General features: G+C 39.6%; 1 protein-coding gene across 15 annotated transcripts in view; it reads left to right on the forward strand.

Moving 5' to 3' along the window:
* NAV3 (neuron navigator 3) overlaps positions 1-19,204 on the forward strand; it is a 548,360-nt gene that overhangs the window by 427,492 nt on the left and 101,664 nt on the right. For 14 of the 15 annotated variants that reach the window (XM_077338887.1, XM_077338888.1, XM_077338889.1 and 11 more), the window contains 3 exons: positions 7,403-7,511; positions 9,596-9,976; positions 14,939-15,058. In XM_077338887.1, the coding sequence (XP_077195002.1) occupies positions 7,403-7,511; positions 9,596-9,976; positions 14,939-15,058 (610 nt within the window). Of the gene's footprint in view, positions 1-1,309; positions 2,362-7,402; positions 7,512-9,595; positions 9,977-14,938; positions 15,059-19,204 lie in introns of those variants that run through there. The other variant, XM_077338890.1, reaches the window with a different exon arrangement.

The raw sequence follows: 19,204 nt of genomic DNA on the forward strand, positions 1-19,204 counted from the left end.
ATCCCTGCTGTTATTAGCTTCACAGGTAGAAGACATAAGCACTGAACCGGTACTTGTGTGTTTTTCCCCATGTGGAGCCAACAGCAGCTGGGGTAGGACAATTGGGTTGGTAAATGGCGCATAAAGAAAGTGTTAAAACTTCCTTCCCCAGTGTTAACTTTCATGATCCAATTAGCAATCCCACATGGCTATGGTAAAGTAGAAGGTGGGAGCTCCTTATCAGAAATATGCCATGTCACATCTAGTCATGTCTTCAGGAAGTGTGCATGTTATCTGTCCATTTGTCTTCATCATCTTTGTCATTGGCAGGAAGAAGTGTTGGCAGTTACTCTCGAGCCTTGCATATCTATAGGTGTGGCCAGCAAACACAGTTGGATTCTTTTGTAGCATTTCAGTATTGACATTGGATTCTGAGTTTTTCAAATATGAACAAAGCATCATCTTTAATGCCTCATTTATGTGCAATTCAATGTTAGGGGTATAATTACAGGATATTTCCCCCTCAATAGATAGAAATCACACGGCTTCATTTTCCTTGCAGCTTTTTTTCAAGACTGTGCATAGAAAATATGTTCAAAACTTGTGAAAATTTATTTGCATTTTCATATTAGGCTTGTCAGATTGGAAGCAAATCCCAATCAGTTTTAAATTCCTTTTTGTGGATGGAACAGTGTGGTCCCATTAAAAGTCCTCCCTCCCACTCCAGAAGCTGGAAATGCCTATATTCTCTTCCAACATTTTAAATTGTTCTTTTAATGCTTCCTTAGCATTCACTTATCTTAGAGGTGGAAATTAAATGCTTCACTCTAGGAGTAATTGCCCTACAAAGAAGGATAATAACATTTTCTGTTCCTTACATTCTGGATGTTGTGAGAAGATGTTTATTCAGCATATGCAGCAAGATTTGAGAGCTATTATAAATCTGCTTTGAACAGCCTGCGTAAGGGAGAATGGTGAGAAGAAAGAAATTGTTTTCTCAGTCTTACCTGGCTTCCACAGAAGGAGAACATTCCAGGGTGTACTTAAAGCTAATGCTGGGGCATCCTGTTTGGCTTAGGCTGTATCCTGAAACCCTTGACAGTACAAAACTGAGCAGAGGCTGAGGTCTTTCAGGTTTAATTCACCCGGCTGTTTGCTGCCATGGCAGCCAGTAGCATCCACTGCAGTAGCAGAGAACAGTCATAGATCTGGGAATGCAGGTTGAATACTAAAATGCAAGGAAGCTTTTTCAGAGCTTTGCTTCACTGGTTAATTTTGGCTCACGTTGAGCTCTGACGTGCTGGCTACACTTGCATCTCTATGAGCCCGTCTGAAGTGAAGAGCTGTGCACAGGAATCGGTCATGATCTAGTGAGAGAGCGTGGGGGAAGCGCTGGAGGCGGTACTTGCACTTCAGTTTGGATTTCAGAACACCACAGCTGTAGAAAGGGATGCAGGCCCATCATTGTGATGAGATCAAAGATTGGATGAAGCAAGGGAAGCATCTTTGGCTTTTAGGATTACTTCTGTGCTGGAGCAGAGTGTTTGATCAACTCTCTTCTGCATGAAAGAAATTCAAGGAAAATGTAAGTACTGCAGATTAATGGGAGTGGAAAGAACTGGCTTAGCATCAAAAGCTCCATAAACTCGGACAAAATGACTGTGCCTGTCTAATCATTTACAGCATGTATACTGGAGGCTTGCACTGTGATTTTCAGTACCAGCGGAGAGAAGTGCTGCATGGTATCTAAATTGTATGCTGAAGGAAGGTTCTGATACTGGCTTAAAGCTGAATTTCTGTGCCTCGAGGAAATGTGAAATCAGCTTTGGAGGAAACCTTGGGTTAAAATTATGCAACGACCTGCCGAACTTTCAGTGTTCAGAGGCAAGGATGGCCGAAATGGGAGTGGACGCCTTCAGAAGCAAAAATCTTTGACCAATCTCACTCTTCTAAGTGAAGGGGAAAAGAGGCGATATTCCTGCAGGGAAAACTGGTTTGGCAGTGCATCCAAGTCCAGCCAGGTTTCTCACCAGAGAGAGGGAGAACATAGAAGCCGAGGCTTACTTTCCAAAGCTCTCTCCAAATCGGCACACTCCCTTTATCATGTCAGCAACAAGTCTCCGTGGGAAGCAGAAGAGCTGTCACCTCCCCGAAGCAGAAAGTCAAGTAAAAGGCTTAGTAGGTACCCGATGGATGAATCTGACCAAGGAGAAAGCAGCAAGTTGGGTGATGAAAATGTGCCCTTTAAGTCCAATTTCACCAGCCAGAACTGGGTGGAGGAGGAGGAAGGCTGCTTACGTGAAGGGACTGCACAGCTGGATGAGGATGTGATAATGACAATGCTTGGAGACTTAGAACAAGTGCTTTACAATGATATGACGGGTGAGTTCAGTTCAGTTCAGATTGACACGGGAAAATAGTTTCATGAGCATATCTGCATGGGAGGAGACTTTGCTGACAGTAATATCGGAAGACACAATTGGATTTGTGTTCAGTGTAATACACCAGAAGTGGCACTAAGCTGCTTGCAGCATATAGGTTTTTATTATCACTTTTCAGTTAGATTTGGAAACTGCATTAAATCAAAGTATCTTTCAAAATTCGGTTTGAAGAGTTGATTAGTGGCAGCATTTTTCTCGTATTTGCCTCATGTCACTTTGGATCTCCAAGGAATGGGAGAATGTGAATTGACTTGTGCAGTGCCTCCTTTATGCGCTAGATTCTTCTAAGCTTGGGGATGGGTGGAGAGGCAAATCAATCTTGTTCTTTCTCTTCACACAAGCCTTAATTCAGTGTGAAAGCGTATACGGGCAAGTAACTGTATAAGTGGTGCTAATTTATTCACAAATACTTTTATTTGAGTGTTAATAACTTTCCACATCATTAATCTAAAATGAGGCCAATTTAACAAGGTTTAATTTATTTAGGCAATACTGTGGCCTGTTTTCTGCTCTAGCCTCATAAACACACCCCGCTGAAAACTCATCCATAAATGCAGGCTTTGAAGGGAATTGTGAGTGTCAGTGCTGGCAAGAAGGCATTGGTAATCTACAGCCAAGGGAGTTTCACAAAAATTCTCTACACTTGGTTCTACTTTCATCTCCTTTCACTCTGAAAGTGGAATAGTTTGAAGTGTTGAATTGTATGTGATTAAATGTTTGGATGTCTGTATGTGCAATCCCAAGTCTGTCTGCCTTGTAGATTTCCTAGTGGGTGGTGCTTACACTCATGAGTGGAGCTAAAGCAGCATGTAGAGTTTAGTTTGCAGAGAATTTGAATAAAAACACAGGCAAGAGCCTGTGGCCTTAGCAAATCTGGGAAGTTGCATCTGTTTCTGCCACTGATCAGTTAGATAACTGGGGACATACCAGTTTTTTGGCTTCTGCTGTCCAGCACATGTATTTAGTGGCAGACAGAGAGGGGTGGTTTACAGTTTTAGTAATCTGAGGTGTGGCATGAAGCCATGCATCTAATAAAGAAACATTTTATGTTTTATGTCCCACCAGTACTGAAGTAAAATGCCAGTGAAAGGGAGTCTATTGGACTTGCAATAAGGAAATGTTGTAGCAGCATGGGGTAAACACGGCTGCTAATAACTTCATATCTCAGTTTTTCCTGTGTAAAAATAAGGCCTGATTTTTCTGTGTGGGGTGTTTCAGCCACGGATTACAAGCAAAAAAAAATGGTAAGCATGTTTCTACCATAGTGTTCTGCAAGCCAAATGCAAAAGGAGCAATAGATGTTCACCACCTCTTTTAGGTCCATAAGTTCAAAATCCAGTACACTGCACATTACTTCTGTAACCCTTTGAATGGTATTTGTAACCCTTCCTTTATGGTTAAATATCTCTGAACAAATAAATTTGTGTCAATGTATTTATGCATGTTTGAGATCACTATACCTAAGTATAACATGGCATTAGGTGGGTGATTTCAGTATCTTAGATAAATGGGGATTTCCTTATCCCTGAAGGAAGAGGATGAGGACCTAGAGACTTTCAGGGAGTGTCTCTGCCTCTTGCTGCAGCATTTGGCATTTATCTAGTGAGGGAAGTGCATGGCAGGCTGGAGAGCAAGGAGCAGAGTCACTCCTAGTTAAGCAGGAATGTCTGACCTTTCTGACTTCCGATGTTTTCTTTCTTTCTTTCTTTCTTTCTTTCTTTCTTTCTTTCTTTCTTTCTTTCTTTCTTTCTTTCTTTCTTTTGTTTTATATAAAATATTTATTGGCTGCCTTTCTACTTTGTGGAACTCAAGGCAGCTTACAATATAAGTAAAGTAACAATTATAAAAAGCATCTAAAAGCTACAATTTAAAATATCCAATTAGCACATCCAATAAATAAAAAATCAGCCAGATGGAATCCTAAACAAAACTATCGTCAACTACCTCCTGAAGATCAAATATAAGGGGCCAGCTGCATGTCCCTAGGGAGGTTGTTCTATAATCTTGTAGCTGCCACCAGAAAGGCCATCTCTGCTACCAAATGAATTTTGATTAGTAGGACAGCTAGAAGGGCTTGTCCCTGTGATCTTAATTGCTGGGCCGGAAAATGTGGGAGAAGACCCTCCTTTAGAAGACACCCAGTTCCAAGGCAGGTAAACCTTCATCGACAAACCTAACACTTTGAATTGGGCTCTGGAGAAGATAAACAGCCAGTGTAATTGCTGTGCTCCCATTAGTTGGTTCCAATCAGCAGTCTAGCCACCACATTCTGTTTCTGAACACTTGTCAGTAAGTAGCACCAAGTAGAGTACATTGCAGTAGTCCACTTTAGTTGTAACTATGGCATGAATTACTGTGGCTAGATCAGACTGAACCAAGAATGGACACAGCTGATGTACCAACCAAATCTGTGCAAAAACAATCTAAGTCACAGCAGCTACCTGTTTTTTTTAAGTGATTGCTGAGTCAAGCAGCACTCCCAAGCTGCAAAACTGGCTTTTCAAGGGAAGGATAACCCCACCCAAGACAGGAAAGATCTCAGATCCTGGTTTGCCTTTCTGCTAATGCAGAAAACCATATAAACCTTGTCAGGATTGAGTTCCAGGTTATTGACCATCATCCAGCCCATCACTGACTCCAGATACTGGTTCATATGAATAGCATCATCAGAAATTGGTCAAAAACAAAGGTAAAGCTGGGTATCATCCACATATAGTTGACACTGAAGCTTATACCTCCTGATAGCCACACCCAGTGTCTTCATGTAGTTATTAAATAGCATAGAATATAAAAAACAGTAGGAATCCCCCATCTTCTGAGACCAGTTCCCCTAAACAGGACTTGAACAGCGCTGAGAAGTGGCTCATTAAGGCTGATATTATCAAAGACTGTGTAAAGATCCAGCATAAGTAGCTAGGTCACCTTCCCTTGTTTAGTTCTTGGTAAAGGGCATCAATCAGGGCAACCAAAGCAATCTCTGTTCCAAATGTTAGCCTGAAGCCAGATTGAAATGGGTACAGAAAATCAGTTTATTTAAAATAGGTATGGGAGAAGATTCCCAGCTGAAATTGGAAAGTGTCTTGAAAACTCCCAGGTGTCTAGAACTACAAGTGATACCTCAGAACTCTTTGGATAAATTACTTCTTTTGTTTTCTCAAGGCCTCTAAGCTTTTCCCCCAAAGCCTCTACCATATAGTTTTTGGCCAAATACCAGGCTGTCACCTGGTAACCAGGACATGATAGCATCACTTCTGGGTCACATAAGCAGTAACATGGACACATTGCTGCATATCAAATGGGTCTCCCTCTATTTCAGGATAAGTTTCTCCACTACTGGCCAGCTAATTGGAGACAGGGAGGTGGGGCCTGGCAGCAGGGAACCCCCTGCTTTACCACAGGGTTGATGGAGTGACCATCAGCGTTTTCCCTCTCGTAAAACATCCTGTCATTAGAAATAGAGAGTGAACTTTGTACGGACTAAGATATCTGTAAGGTGCCTTGATAGCTTGTCTGAGGGAGGGGGGAAAGTCTCTGGAAGCTGGCCCAGACTGGGAAGAAATCCCCCATCAGCTGCTTATAGAGAGTGATAAGCAGGACATGCGTTGATTGGATAAAATTTATCTAAGTTTGCATAAAGTGGTTAATTAGATAATGACTTAATTTGGGTCTGTTATTCAGATTATATAAAAATCTGTATCCAATGTATCTCGCTGTGGATACTGGATTTTAGACATGACACATTGCTAATGTATATGATTTCATTACTATTAGTTGAGGATGGTTCAGACGTGCAATTTCTGACACAATGCTGTTCTTTTCCATGAGTCTACCATCATGGACATTGTTCCCCCCCCCTATTAAAAATGTGCCTTAATCTGAGCAACAATATCATTTTCATCCTAGAAACACCTAAGCATATTGTTAAATCTTAATACATTGAAGTAAATAAGCTAATCAACCTAATGGAATTAATCATGGATGTTAATAATTCAGTTTTTGGCCAGAGGCTCACATGATCTAAGAGAAGAAATAAGAGTACATGAGATCATGTATGGTCAGCATGCACACCCCCCCCCCCCAAAAAAAGACAAACCCCGGTAGTTATATCCCTCTCTTCTTTCTGCCTCTTGTGTGCTAGATACCTTTACAGTCTGGCTGCTGTCAGCCACTGTTGATGATAGGAAACAAGCTTGCACTAGGGCTTCTTGAAATATGATGTGCACAAAATTCAAGGTCCTTGAAAAGCGGTGGGACCTTACTGCAAGCCCTGGCTAACTACAATTCTCCTTTAACTGGCTGGAGGGGTGAAATTCTGGGGCTAGTCCCATAAAGTGCCTTGGGGTGGAGCCACTCAGCTACATGACTAGGTGGGGGCTGTCAGCTGGTTCTTACTACCAGATGGCAAAGGAACCACACAGTAGGTACTGCTCAAGCGGCATCCCAGGGCTTGTCAGTTTACCCCCTCCCCAGCAGGTGGGCTGGAGGGTTTTATCAGGCAGCAGACAAGTTACCTGATGTTGGATCTGACACCATGCTTCTTCAGTATTCAATAAAAACTGTGGCCTGTTTCTTTATGCTGTCATTGCTTCCTTGTCCTTGCTCCCTTACCCTTGCCCCCTCAGACCACAAATGGGAGAGGGCTACATCTATGTTAGTCTGTAGGAGTAGTGATAATGTAGCTGGTATGGCCAAACCTTCCAGATCCAAGAGGAAAGGAGTATATGGGAAATTCTGTCCTCTTTGCCATGGTGGAGGAGATATAGTTATGAAATAAAGGATAAGTAGTAGGCATGCTGGGATGTGGAAGCCAGCTGCTGCTTGAACATTGAACAGCTGGCACATACTCTTGACATTGGCCCTGTCTTGTATATCATGCAAGCATGAAAATGTAATTACTTGCATAATTAGACTTAAGATGTTTTGTTGTTGTTCAGCTTTAAATTATACATGCAATATACTGTTTATTTTATATTTATTTGCAGGGGAAGATCCTGAAACAAGAAGAATGAGAACAGTAAAGAATATAGCAGACCTGAGACAGAACTTGGAAGAAACTATGTCCAGTCTTAGAGGAACTCAGATAAGTCACAGGTATTACTTGAAACTGCAATTGATAGCCTGTTGTGTCAGTGACATATTTTGGGTGTTTCTTACTTAACATAATATTTGTAAATTCAAATCAAATTGCAAATAGGAAGCTAGTTCTTCCACAACATGCTTCAAACAGCTGAGAAATGTTCATTACACAGAAGGCCTGTTTGGATGACCTTCAGCAGTCTGCTCCCAGCATATTTCTGTTTTTCATTTTATTGCAGATTAAGTTGAATTTTTTTGTGATGGCTACACGTTCCTTTATTGATGGGAAGGGGTGCGGAAGGCAGGCGCGGGCACGTGCATGTGTGTGTGTGAGGGGGTCTCTGTCGTCGGCCGCTGGCGGTGGGGCAGCTCTACTTGGAGGTTAAGTTTTTGCCTCACAGGGTCAGGAACTTGTCCAGGGAGACAAGTTGAATTTTTGATATAAGTTGAATTCTTGATATAAAATAGCATTCCTCTGCAACCTCTTTTACAGAAAGCTGTCATACCTTTTCTGTATAACACTTTGTGGGCTTCTTAACTATTTATTTATTATTCTGTATTGGAAAATATCTATGCCATCTGTTGCCCCAGCGGATTAGACCAGAACCAATAGGATGAAATTAATTCAAAAAAATTTTTGGCTTAACATCTGGAAGAAGTTCCTGACATTTAGAGCGGTTCCTCGGTGGAACAGGCTTCCTCGGGAACTTTCTTTGAAAGTTTTAAAGCAGAGGCTAGATAGCCATTTGACAGATATTCTGATTCTGTGAATTTAGGCAGATAGTAAATGGGTGGGCAGAAGGGATTATGTCTGAGCTTGGCTCTTGTGGTTCTTTCTTGCATACCCAGGGAAGTGCTGATTGCCACTTTGGGATTGGGAGGTGATTGGCCAGGGATTCTGGTTTTTTTTGGGGGGGGGCATCATCTGGACATGGAATTGGGGTCACTGTGGGTAGGTAAGTAGTTGTGAATTTCCTGCATTCTGCAGGGGGGTTGATTAGATGACGGTGGAGATCCCTTCCAACTCTATGATTCTATGATTCTGTCTCTCCAGACATCTCAAGAAAGAATATTCCCTGTATCTGAGATTTCTTATTCCTGTTTTAGTATTTGCCTTCTTTTACACACCATTCTGGAAAGCAACTTGACATTTGGTTACAGAACGTACATGCTTAGTTGATTTTATTGTTGTATTATTACTAAGCCTACGAAGTCATTTTGAAGTATGTAGCTATTCAATTCATTTAATAGACTGATTAAGTCTGCACAGGGATCTTCTTCTGTGGTCTCATAGACCCTACCATTTCATTTGAATGCACATTTCACCAAAACATCTCCATTAAGAAAATAATGGCATAACAGTGTAACAAAATAATTCACATTTTTTTTCAGATCTTAAAACCATTCATATCACAGTCCAAGAGCCAAAGACAAAGAATTTGTCTAAAATGCCACCATTCACCTGGCTGACGTTTCAAATGTGAAACATTTGAAACATGGGTTCTGAGATCCTCATTGCCCACTAAATTAATGCACTAGAGCCTCTTGTGGCGCAGAGTGGTAAGGCAGCAGACATGCAGTCTGAAATCTCTGCCCATAAGGCTGGGAGTTCAATCCCAGCAGCCGGCTCAATGTTGACTCAGCCTTTCATCCTTCTGAGGTCGGTAAAATGAGTACCCAGCTTGCTGCTGGGGGGTAAACGGTAATGACTGGGGAAGGCACTGGCAAACCACCCCGTATTGAGTCTGCCATGAAAACGCTAGAGGGCATCACCCCAAGGGTCAGACATGACCCAGTGCTTGAACAGGGGATACCTTTCCCTTTCCCTTTCCCTTTAATTTTTCCTCTCAATTTCTCCAGTATATTTAATGACATATTTTCTTTTGGAAAACAACTATAGATCTAAATCTGTTTTGTGAAAATGTAACAGATCTTGAATTAGAAAGGTCACCCTGTCAACAAATTTGCATCAGAGTAGTTTAAGCCTAGGTCTTCTTTTTCATGAGACTTTTTTTTCTCAATATGTGCCTTTTCTCATTTTTTTTCTATATTCAGAAGTGTGGAAAGCACAGTTCATGAGTTTTTGTTTTACTTGACAGCACATTGGAGACAACGTTTGACAGCACAGTGACAACTGAAGTGAATGGGCGAAGTATTCCAGGCTTGACAAGCCGATCCTCTCCAGTAACCTGGAGACTTGGACAAGCTAGTCCTCGTCTCCAGGCAGGTGATGCTCCTTCCCTGGGTGGAGGTTACCCTCGCAGTGGTGCTAGTCGCTTCATACATACCGACCCATCTCGATTCATGTACACCACACCTCTTCGCCGTGCAGCTGTTTCTCGCCTTGGGAATATATCCCAAATGGACATGAGTGAAAAAGGAAATACTGATCTGGACATCTCTGATGTTGATGTTGGAGGATACATGAGTGATGGAGACATTCTTGGGAAGAGCCTCCGAACTGATGACATCAACAGTGGGTAAGTTTTTGATCTACCTGATTCACACATAATGGGGACAGAATTATCTAGCCTTTGTCACGTCTGATTTACTTAATAATTGCTTTCTCAGTGTGAATACTAACACAAAACAGAATTCATGATGTTGTGAAAACTGCTCCATGGTTCATATTTTACTTGTTGACAATAATTTTAATTGTTGAATTTATACCTATGAAACCCCAAAATGAATGTGCCTCATTGATGATGATCTTTGCAAGATGGCAAGACATGAACATATAAAAATGGGTGACTATCTAGAAACTGGTGCACTCTGTTCTCTTGGAAACACACTGAAGCCTAACTCTGAGACTTTTATAGAAACTTTGTAATGCCTATTTTATTTGACTGGTCTTTAATGGCAATAATTAACAATTGTGGAGCATTAATTTATTGAAATATTGCTCCAAGCCAGCTACAAAACCCACACAATTTACAAAACCATAATTCAGCTAATCATGACAATGTACAAATATTCAACAATAAAAACCCTTTTAAATCGAACTTTTAAAACATTATATAACCATAAAAACATGCTGAGGTTACCTAATTCCCAATAACACAGTTTTTTCATGCTTTGCATGCTATGGCACAATATTTCGCTATTTGTTTGGTGAACCTAGTATTTCCCCCTGAGAGGAGGCACTGACATATGGAGCAATTTTTAAACTCTAATTTCAAATTTCTGTATTTTGTTTAGGCCAGTCTTTCTCAGCAGAGGTTTCATGAAACCCTGGGGTTTTTCAATGGTTCTGGAAGGATTTCACCTATTGGGTGGGAGTTAATTATTGTTAAATATAATTTTAAACATTAAAAAAAATTATCAGGTGATGTGACCATATATGGTTGATTTGCACCCCCTCCCAAAATGCCCAAGGATGAGCCTAGAGGGTGTGAAAAGGAGAGGGGCCCTGGTCATAAAAATCCGTACTTGCTGAGAGTTGTTGCACATGTTAGCAATTAGAGTCCAGAGAGGTAAGTACTCTCAGTTTAAATGTATGGGTGTGGTGTGGCAGGGAGTGATGCTGGGCCATTTATGGCATGTGGGCGGGGGTGATGGAGTGTGATGTCATGTCTGGTGGGAGTGGGTGATGTCACTTCTGGTGACATGTGACTTCTGGGGGTGCGGTAAGGAGCCTGCTGACATCACTTCTGGGGTTTCTCAAAGCCTGAAGATTGTTTTTTTTTTGGGGGGGGGGGTTCTCTATGGTTAAAAGATTGAGAAAGGCTGCATTAGGCTACCAGAACGTAATGCATTGCTAATGAAAATTAACAGAATCTATTTCATTTTGAACAAAGAGCCAAGGAACAAAAAGGGAAATTCTGTAAAATTTCAGAATTTTACTTTATAGATGCTCCTGCTAGAGACCTTGTGGTCTGTAACATTAAAAACCTGAAAGGACTTGACGGTACAGAAGAGTGCATTGATATATCTACAAAAAGAATAAAAGAGAAATCCCTCATTTAGAAGACAAAAGAGAGAGCAATAAGAATCAATTGCTTTACTTGAATAAGTGAATTTTGGAAGAAGAAATTTCTGTTTCTGTAACAATTAGGAGTGTGCATGTGGTCTATCTGAGCCACCCTCCAAATACCTTTCCAGTATTTTCTGGATATTTTTTTCAGCTGTATAGATAGCTGGTATTTATTTGGCAATTCAAAATGGCCACTGGATAGCCATAGCTAAAGTTCATTTAAAGGCAGTCTTTTTAAATGCCTTTGAAATAAACTCTCAGCTTGGAAAATGCATTTAAAGGGACTGTGCCTTTTAATGCCTTTGGAATTCACCTGCAATCTTAAAGCTTGCAAAAAGTTTTTAAAGGGACTGTGATCCCTTTAAACACCTTCTGTTCCACACTACTGGAAACAATGGAAGATAGGGCAGGACAAGCCCAGCCAGAGTCGGCTGTGCTGTGAGGAGCAGTGTGTTGCACACAGCACAGGGGCTCCTAGGGCTTGCTTCTCCAGCGGCTCAGTTTAAACTGGACTTAAGGAGAAATTAGCCCAGCAAGGAATGATGTATGTCTGTTACTTACTAAAAACTATGAAACTCCTTTCTTTGGAAGGGAATTGGAATCATCTATATTAAAACTGTAACAAAAAGGTAGCTACTGCTACTGTGGAGTATGCTGATCCCTCCTGTAAGGCATACTGTTGTATACCTCATGAAAATGTTTGGAGCAATGTGAGACTTGAGGTTTCTAGATATTTTTCTTGAATATTTTTCCTTTAACATATACTGAACAACAACAATATTTTTATTGCTTCTCTAAAATGTATTAATTAATTTATCACTGTCAAGAATAAATTAAATTGTCTTTTTTGACACCTCCAGTGTGAATCACTTAGCATTAGGGACTCCCAGTGTTCTTGGACAGAAGATTTTTAAATACAGGTTCTGAGGATTTTTAAAAGAAGAACGAATAAGCACTGAAAATTCACGCTTCATTCAGGCATGTCAAGTCTTATCTCGTTTTCCTCTTTCATTCCCACTTTAATTAGTTTAAACACTTGGGGATGGAATCCAACAGTAATTAGGAATAAACATGAGACAGCCTTGCTTCATGTACTGAGAGTCTCCACTAACGCATTTACTCATATAAAAATTAAAATACATTGAAGCGTGGAAGATTTTCTCCTCCATTTCGATTTTACAGAAACAGGGACTATAATCCAAACTTTACTCTCTGCATTCCAAAATAGAAATTTATCTTAAAAGCTCTAAATTTTACTTTAAAAAATCCCACTGAGGGATTTACAGGCCCTTCCAAATAAAACTCATGGAAGAGGTCATTATATTGGTGGAGAAGAAGTTATGGAGGTTAGGTTGAAGGAATGATATTTTTCCATTTTACTGACCATATAATACATTTTTGTTTTCCTTCTTCAAAAAAGTTCAGATTCATGCTCTCCTCTTAAGCAAAACTATCTGACTGGATTGTTGTGAGGTCATGTTTGTGGAAGTTTCTCTTAAAAGAGAATAACTGGTCCAAAGTCACACCTTGGCACAGTCAGATCTTCCTGGGTGTCCCAGATCCTGCCCCAACACTTTCTTACATGATAAAACATCATATTCTTGTGTAGTTCTGCTGAATCAAATGTTCCGTTCTGTATTCTTCCAGAGAGCCAGCTTGGTGTAGTGGTTAGTAGTGCGGACTTCTTATCTGGTGTGCCAGACTTGATTCCATGCCCCCCCCCCAAATGCAACCAGCTGGGTGACCTTGTGCTTGCTATAGCACTGATAAAACTGTTCTGACCGGGCAGTGATATCAGGGCTCTCTCAGCCTCACCTACCTCATAGGGTGTGTGCTGTGGGGAGAGGAAAGGGAAGAAGAAGAAAGAAGAAGAGTTGATTCTTATATGCTGATTTTCTCTAATCGAAGGAAGCTCAAAGTGGCTTACAGTCACGAATGTAAGCCACTTTGAGACTCCTTCGGGTAGAGAAAAGTGGCATATACGAATCAACTTTTCTTCTTCTACTTCTTCTTCTTCTTTTTCAGTACCCTACTGTGAATTTTTGTGAATTTCCTTTGTGTAAATGCACACAGTGCATATTTTGATATATTTTGTTCATTTTCATTCCTATTACAATTAGTACTTTCATTATACAGCTATAATAATAATAATACATATCTCAATACCTGTATTCAGCATGTTTCTCCCCCTCCCAAAAAAGAATATGCATACAGTTCTGTTCCACAACATAGTTTCTGGGAGAATTCTCACCATGCAGGAATTCAGTACAATCTTTGACCCCAGCAGAAATATCACACATGAGATTGATTTTATGACTAGAAACAATAACTCAAAGCAGTTGGAAGAGCTGACTTTGACAATAATAAACAACAAGCCAGTGTAACAGTTCATGCCAAACTATAATATTTTATTTCTGAACATGATGGGAAGTGTATAGCCTAGCTGTGGATTGTTCTTAATTCTTAAAAAAAAATAGAGTAAAAGTATGTTCCCACTCTAGAAATGGAAAGACAAGAGAAAAATAAGTCTCACTAAACAGAAGTGAAAAGGTGCTGATGTTATGTGCTGGTGTCATCCTTTCATGAAATGAGCTCTAACTAGTAGGTAGTCATAATATTCATGCAACCATGGTCCCGAGGGCATACCAGATAACAATGGTAAAGTTGGTTGGTAGGTTAATTGAGCTTCACACGAGTTACAAGGGCAAAAGGAAACACTTCTTACCAGTGAACATATAATAAAACAGAAATGTCATTTTGAAGGCTGCTGGTGTTCTAAAGTTACACATGAATAAGTCAGACATGTATGATCAAAGTGCATATGATGAACATGGTCAGTACATGAGTAAAGGTTTACCCATGGCTTACCTTATCCCTTGTAGTTGGTATTCAGCTGCATGGGCTAACCTGGTATGCATATGTGCATAAATAGGAGAACTGGAGAACAGATCCAGAAATCCACTATAGCACTGTTCTTTCCTTTTACTTTAAGGACATGAGCGGACATTTCTGGAACGTTATTATTTCAACTTTCATTTGCTCAAGTTGGACTCTCAGAAGACTGTACCACCCTAGTTGCTTATTGAAATTCACCTTCCTCTGAAAATCTCAATATTTTGTGGAGGAGATGCATATCTAATTTGCCAGCTTGCAGCTTTTCCACAGGGTTTGCTGTGACAGAATCCATACTGCTAATGAACAACTTTTTTTTCACCATAGAGGCTTGGAGTGGTGTTGATCCAGATGTTCTTGATAGTTTTACTGTGTTCTCTTGCTACAATGAAGCTTTACTGAATCAGTGAGATTCCTCTGGAAGAAGGTTGCATAATACTGCTTTAGAATTTGAGCTCTACAGAATGAGCTTTGTTGCTTTCTTTAGATCAGCCACACTGTACATTGATGATACTATATAAATAATTAGCACCAGATGGTAGCATCTTCTTCTGATACACTGTACTTTTATTTTCAGTTACATGACAGATGGAGGACTCAACCTGTATACCAGAAGCTTGAATCGAATACCAGACATAGCTGCCTCCCGAGATGTCATTCAAAGAGGGGTTCATGATGTCACCGTGGATGCAGACAGGTAATTATTTGTCCCCCCCCCCCACCTAAAGGTAAAAAACATGTTATAAATGTCTTTGGATTACATGAACATTTCCTAAATCAGATCTTAAAATTTTCATGCAAAGATAAAATCTGTGAATAGAGGATAAGGAGCTGAGAATCCAAGTTAGAATTTAGAATGTACAGCATCCAGTTATTCCTGAAGGGGACAGTGTCAGTCAGAAGCTATACAAAGGCACAGTAGACAAGATCATTTCTTGTATAAACTTCTATAGGGATATAAACTATTGACTGACAGTAGAAGAAGAGTACCTGAGAGACGGCGAGGGCCCTCATTGCCACGTCAGGACATGAGTGCTTCAAAGGATGCAGCAGGGAGCATGGGTCTTCCTGCCTCATTGCCCCTTGCATGGCATGCAGCATGTGGTGCGTACAGGCTCCTTACCAGCAGGCCAGTGCCTTGAGTGGTTCAGATCTGACCAGTGGGGATGACAGTGCTCAGTTCAGAATGCTCCCCAGTTATACTGGTCATTCATAGAATCATAGAATCATAGAGTTGGAAGGGGCCATCTAGTCCAACCCCCTGCTCAACGCAGGATTAGCCCTAAGCATCCTAAAGCATCCAAGAAAAGTCATTGATAGTCATTGATAGATTATTAATTTTCACACTTTAAGATCATAATGATACATTAAGAAGGTAGTAGATTTGAATAGCAGAAAGGGAATTAACCACAAACTCGATGCAACATATAACTAATAACAAACAGTTGATGTGAACTGTGACATTTTTTTTAAGATTATAGGGTTTTTCTCTTGTTTTAAAAATTACCATCCTTGACATTGAAAGCACTGACATTTTGTGGTGTATATGTCCTTATAGTATATCTCAACATGTGGTAAATATTATCTGTCTAAATAGACTTTATTGCTCCCCATCTCAGTGGCTTACTTTCTTTTCCTCTTCCCAGGAGTCCTTAGTTGTTAGAGAGAATACTATAATCTACTTGTATAAATAGTAGCTGCTGACTTTTTCTTCATGTTGTTTGATGGGTGTGATGCCAATAGCTGTATTTTAGTAAAAAAAGATGGAGTGGAACAGCAAATACTGATAATACTAAAATGAATGATGTAATAAATTAGTGTAGCTAATTTTCATGTAGCATGTTAAGAGGAGCTGGAGGTTGTGATTTAAAAAAAAAATCAAGTCTACCAATCAACAATTAGAATGTTCAATTGGCTTCAACGCATAGACCAATACAGTTGGTGTATTGAAAAATTAAAAGTGGGATTATTTGTGATGTTCTTACAGCTGATTTATGTCATTGCTTTGTTTTTAGTTATTCTCCCATATTTGTGGGCAATGAACATCTAAACAACATTCTAGCTCAGCCATTCTCAACCTTTTTTGTCAAGGCTCTTTTAGGAGCTCTTGTCAGGGCTCCCTACGGTAGGATGTCCACTTGCACAATGAGCTAAATTAGAAAAGGCCTAAAGTGAGCTAACTGTACTGGATCTACCTTGTCTGGTATATATGACAGACACATTTCTGGAATGCTCAACCAAGAGAAGTATGGGTGTTCACATTTTTCCTTGAATGTATTAGTTTAAGCATACGCAAAGGAACAGATTATGTGATTTTTTTTTCTTCCCCTTTCTAGTAATTTTACTCTCTAGTAATTAATGATGTTATATGTGACAGGAAGGCACGTCATTGGTTCAGTTACAAGGCCCCTCCATAAGCCCCCCATAAACATTTTTCAGTCTATGGCCCTCTTCAAATGTTTCCCCATTGAGAATGGCTGTAGACTTCAGTGCACATGTTAGTACAACAGACAAACAAGAAACCCTCAGGAAAGCATTATTAAAGACTCTAGAGCTTTAAAGCAGCCTAGCTGTAAAATTGTTTTTATTGGTATTGCTTTCTTTACCAATTTTAAACTGTCATAATTTTTCTAAACATCTGCTAGTTTTAACATCTTCCCCACAATTGCTTGCATTATTCTCAAATCATCTTACACTTTTATTATCTCATAAATCTTGACTCCATTTTGCATCTGTTTCTGCTTTGCTGGAAGAGATAATTCCATATAGGACTATTCTTAATAATTCATACTTGTGGGATTCTTTCCTGGCTTAAATAAACATAATTATAAAACCGTATTGAATAAAAATATTCCCACATATTTGCTTGTATGTTTCTGAGTGTTTATGAGCATATGCACATCCGTGAATGTCATGTTTGACTAGTTCATTCATTCATCAAAAAAAAAAAAAAGATCTCAGGTTACAGAAAGTTTAGAGAAAAGGCTATACATTATTTTTTCCAGGTATACTTCAAATTAATTGGATTTTTTGCAACAATATGTTTAATGAACATTTCTGTCTTCTAAAAATTTTTTCTACAACTTGGCTTGGTCAAAAACAATCAAGGGAATTTTGGCTGTTATCACTGTTTCAGTGATTCTTAGGCTGTAAGACAAGAATATATGCTGTGCTGTTGTCTTCTGGAGGCTAGGAGCTGATCTTTAGGTAGACATTTGAAGCCCTTAGGAGAAAATTAGGAAGTCCAGAAGCACAAGTAGCTCTACTGTGGCCACTTGGTTTGGGCCCAGCTGACAGCAGCCTAGGAACAGGCAAATTTTTGTCTGTTGTCATCACTCCAGTTTGGGTCCAAGACAATTTGCCTCCTCAAAACTGTGAGCACCACTGAGGATCAGATCATTTCAACTTGTTCCTACTCTTTAGCTGCCTTCCACCATTGGGAGCTTTCCCAGGAGCTAGAGGGCAAGTTGCCCCAGATCTATTGGATGCCTTGTGAGAGAGGAGAGCATATGATCATCACTGGATTGCTTGGAATGATTGTTCCCAACAAATTGCTCTAATAATATTTCTTTCTTTGTGGTTTCAAGAGGTTTATATCATAATTACATCTAATTTTGTTTTCCACTGAGAAAAAATGGAGTGACAGAGGGTGCAGTAAAGAAGTGAGCCTTGAATAAGCATTCAGGACAGAATAGCCTTTTGCCTCTCAAAGTCTAACATCCCCACTCCCAATGTGTAATATATCATCTCATTAATGCCTGTACTGGAATAGGACAACAGGGCAATAAAATAAAGTGTATAGAGAAAACCAGCTCATATATAATAAATAAAATAAGAAACGGTGTAGGTTACTAGCTCAATTAACTAGCAATTCAAGGAAAACTTTAAATTGATACCAAATGAAATACAAATGAAAAAAGAGAACAAAATGGAGGCATTCAATGCATTTAGCTACTACCTTTCCATAAAGAAATATGAAGGTCTCTCTTCATGTAACATATGTCAAAGAAAGAAACTATTTTCTACAACTTTCACCATCTTTTGTTGTGTGCATTTCAAGATGACTGTAGCTTTTAAAATAACCAATTATTTATTTACTTCATTCCTTACATTTTGTTGTTGATTTTTTTTGGCTTACGATGTTATACAAAAATGCAAGTATTTTCTGAAAGGGCCTTTGTATGGCACGCTATTATATACAAAAGTATTTTAACAGGAAGAGCGTTTGTTTCCCAAATATTTTGACTCAATGAAACCTCATCAGCAGAGATCCTTTCAGGTTTGCTACTGATAATTTTCCTTTAGCTCTAATCTTTGCAGACCTGCTGCTATATAATGCATTCGTGATATAAGCATTCTGTTTATATCCTTGATTTCTACTTCTATGGCTGCTTTTTAATGGTTATAAGTTATTTGCTTGGAGGCTAGGTTTTAATTTTCTTTTAATTTTGATTATTCTCTTTGAAGGGAGATTTAGGAGACTCAATTTTGTTTGTGGCCCATTTATTTCAGAAAGTATTGATATGTGTGTGTGGCAGGCTGCCTTAGAAATGAATCTCACTGAAGTACACCTGCAACATTAGCATTTTACCCCCTGGTCTTTCATTACTATAGGAGGAAAGCAGATCCATAGTCTGTCTCTAATTAGATATTAATATTGTAGAAAGATTTTGACTCTGTGCTAAATCACTTCAGGTTAAATTGTAGACAGGTTTTGCGCGAATCTGCTTTCTGTGACCTATATTTGATTTAAGAGTCAGGAAATGTACAAGTCTCCTTAGGCTGACTAAGTTTGATTGATAGCTGGGGGATTTTATGTGCACAGCAACAGCAAGTAGAGCTG

This window comes from Paroedura picta, chromosome 5, assembly GCF_049243985.1.
Source record: "Paroedura picta isolate Pp20150507F chromosome 5, Ppicta_v3.0, whole genome shotgun sequence".
Lineage (NCBI taxonomy): Eukaryota > Metazoa > Chordata > Lepidosauria > Squamata > Gekkonidae > Paroedura > Paroedura picta.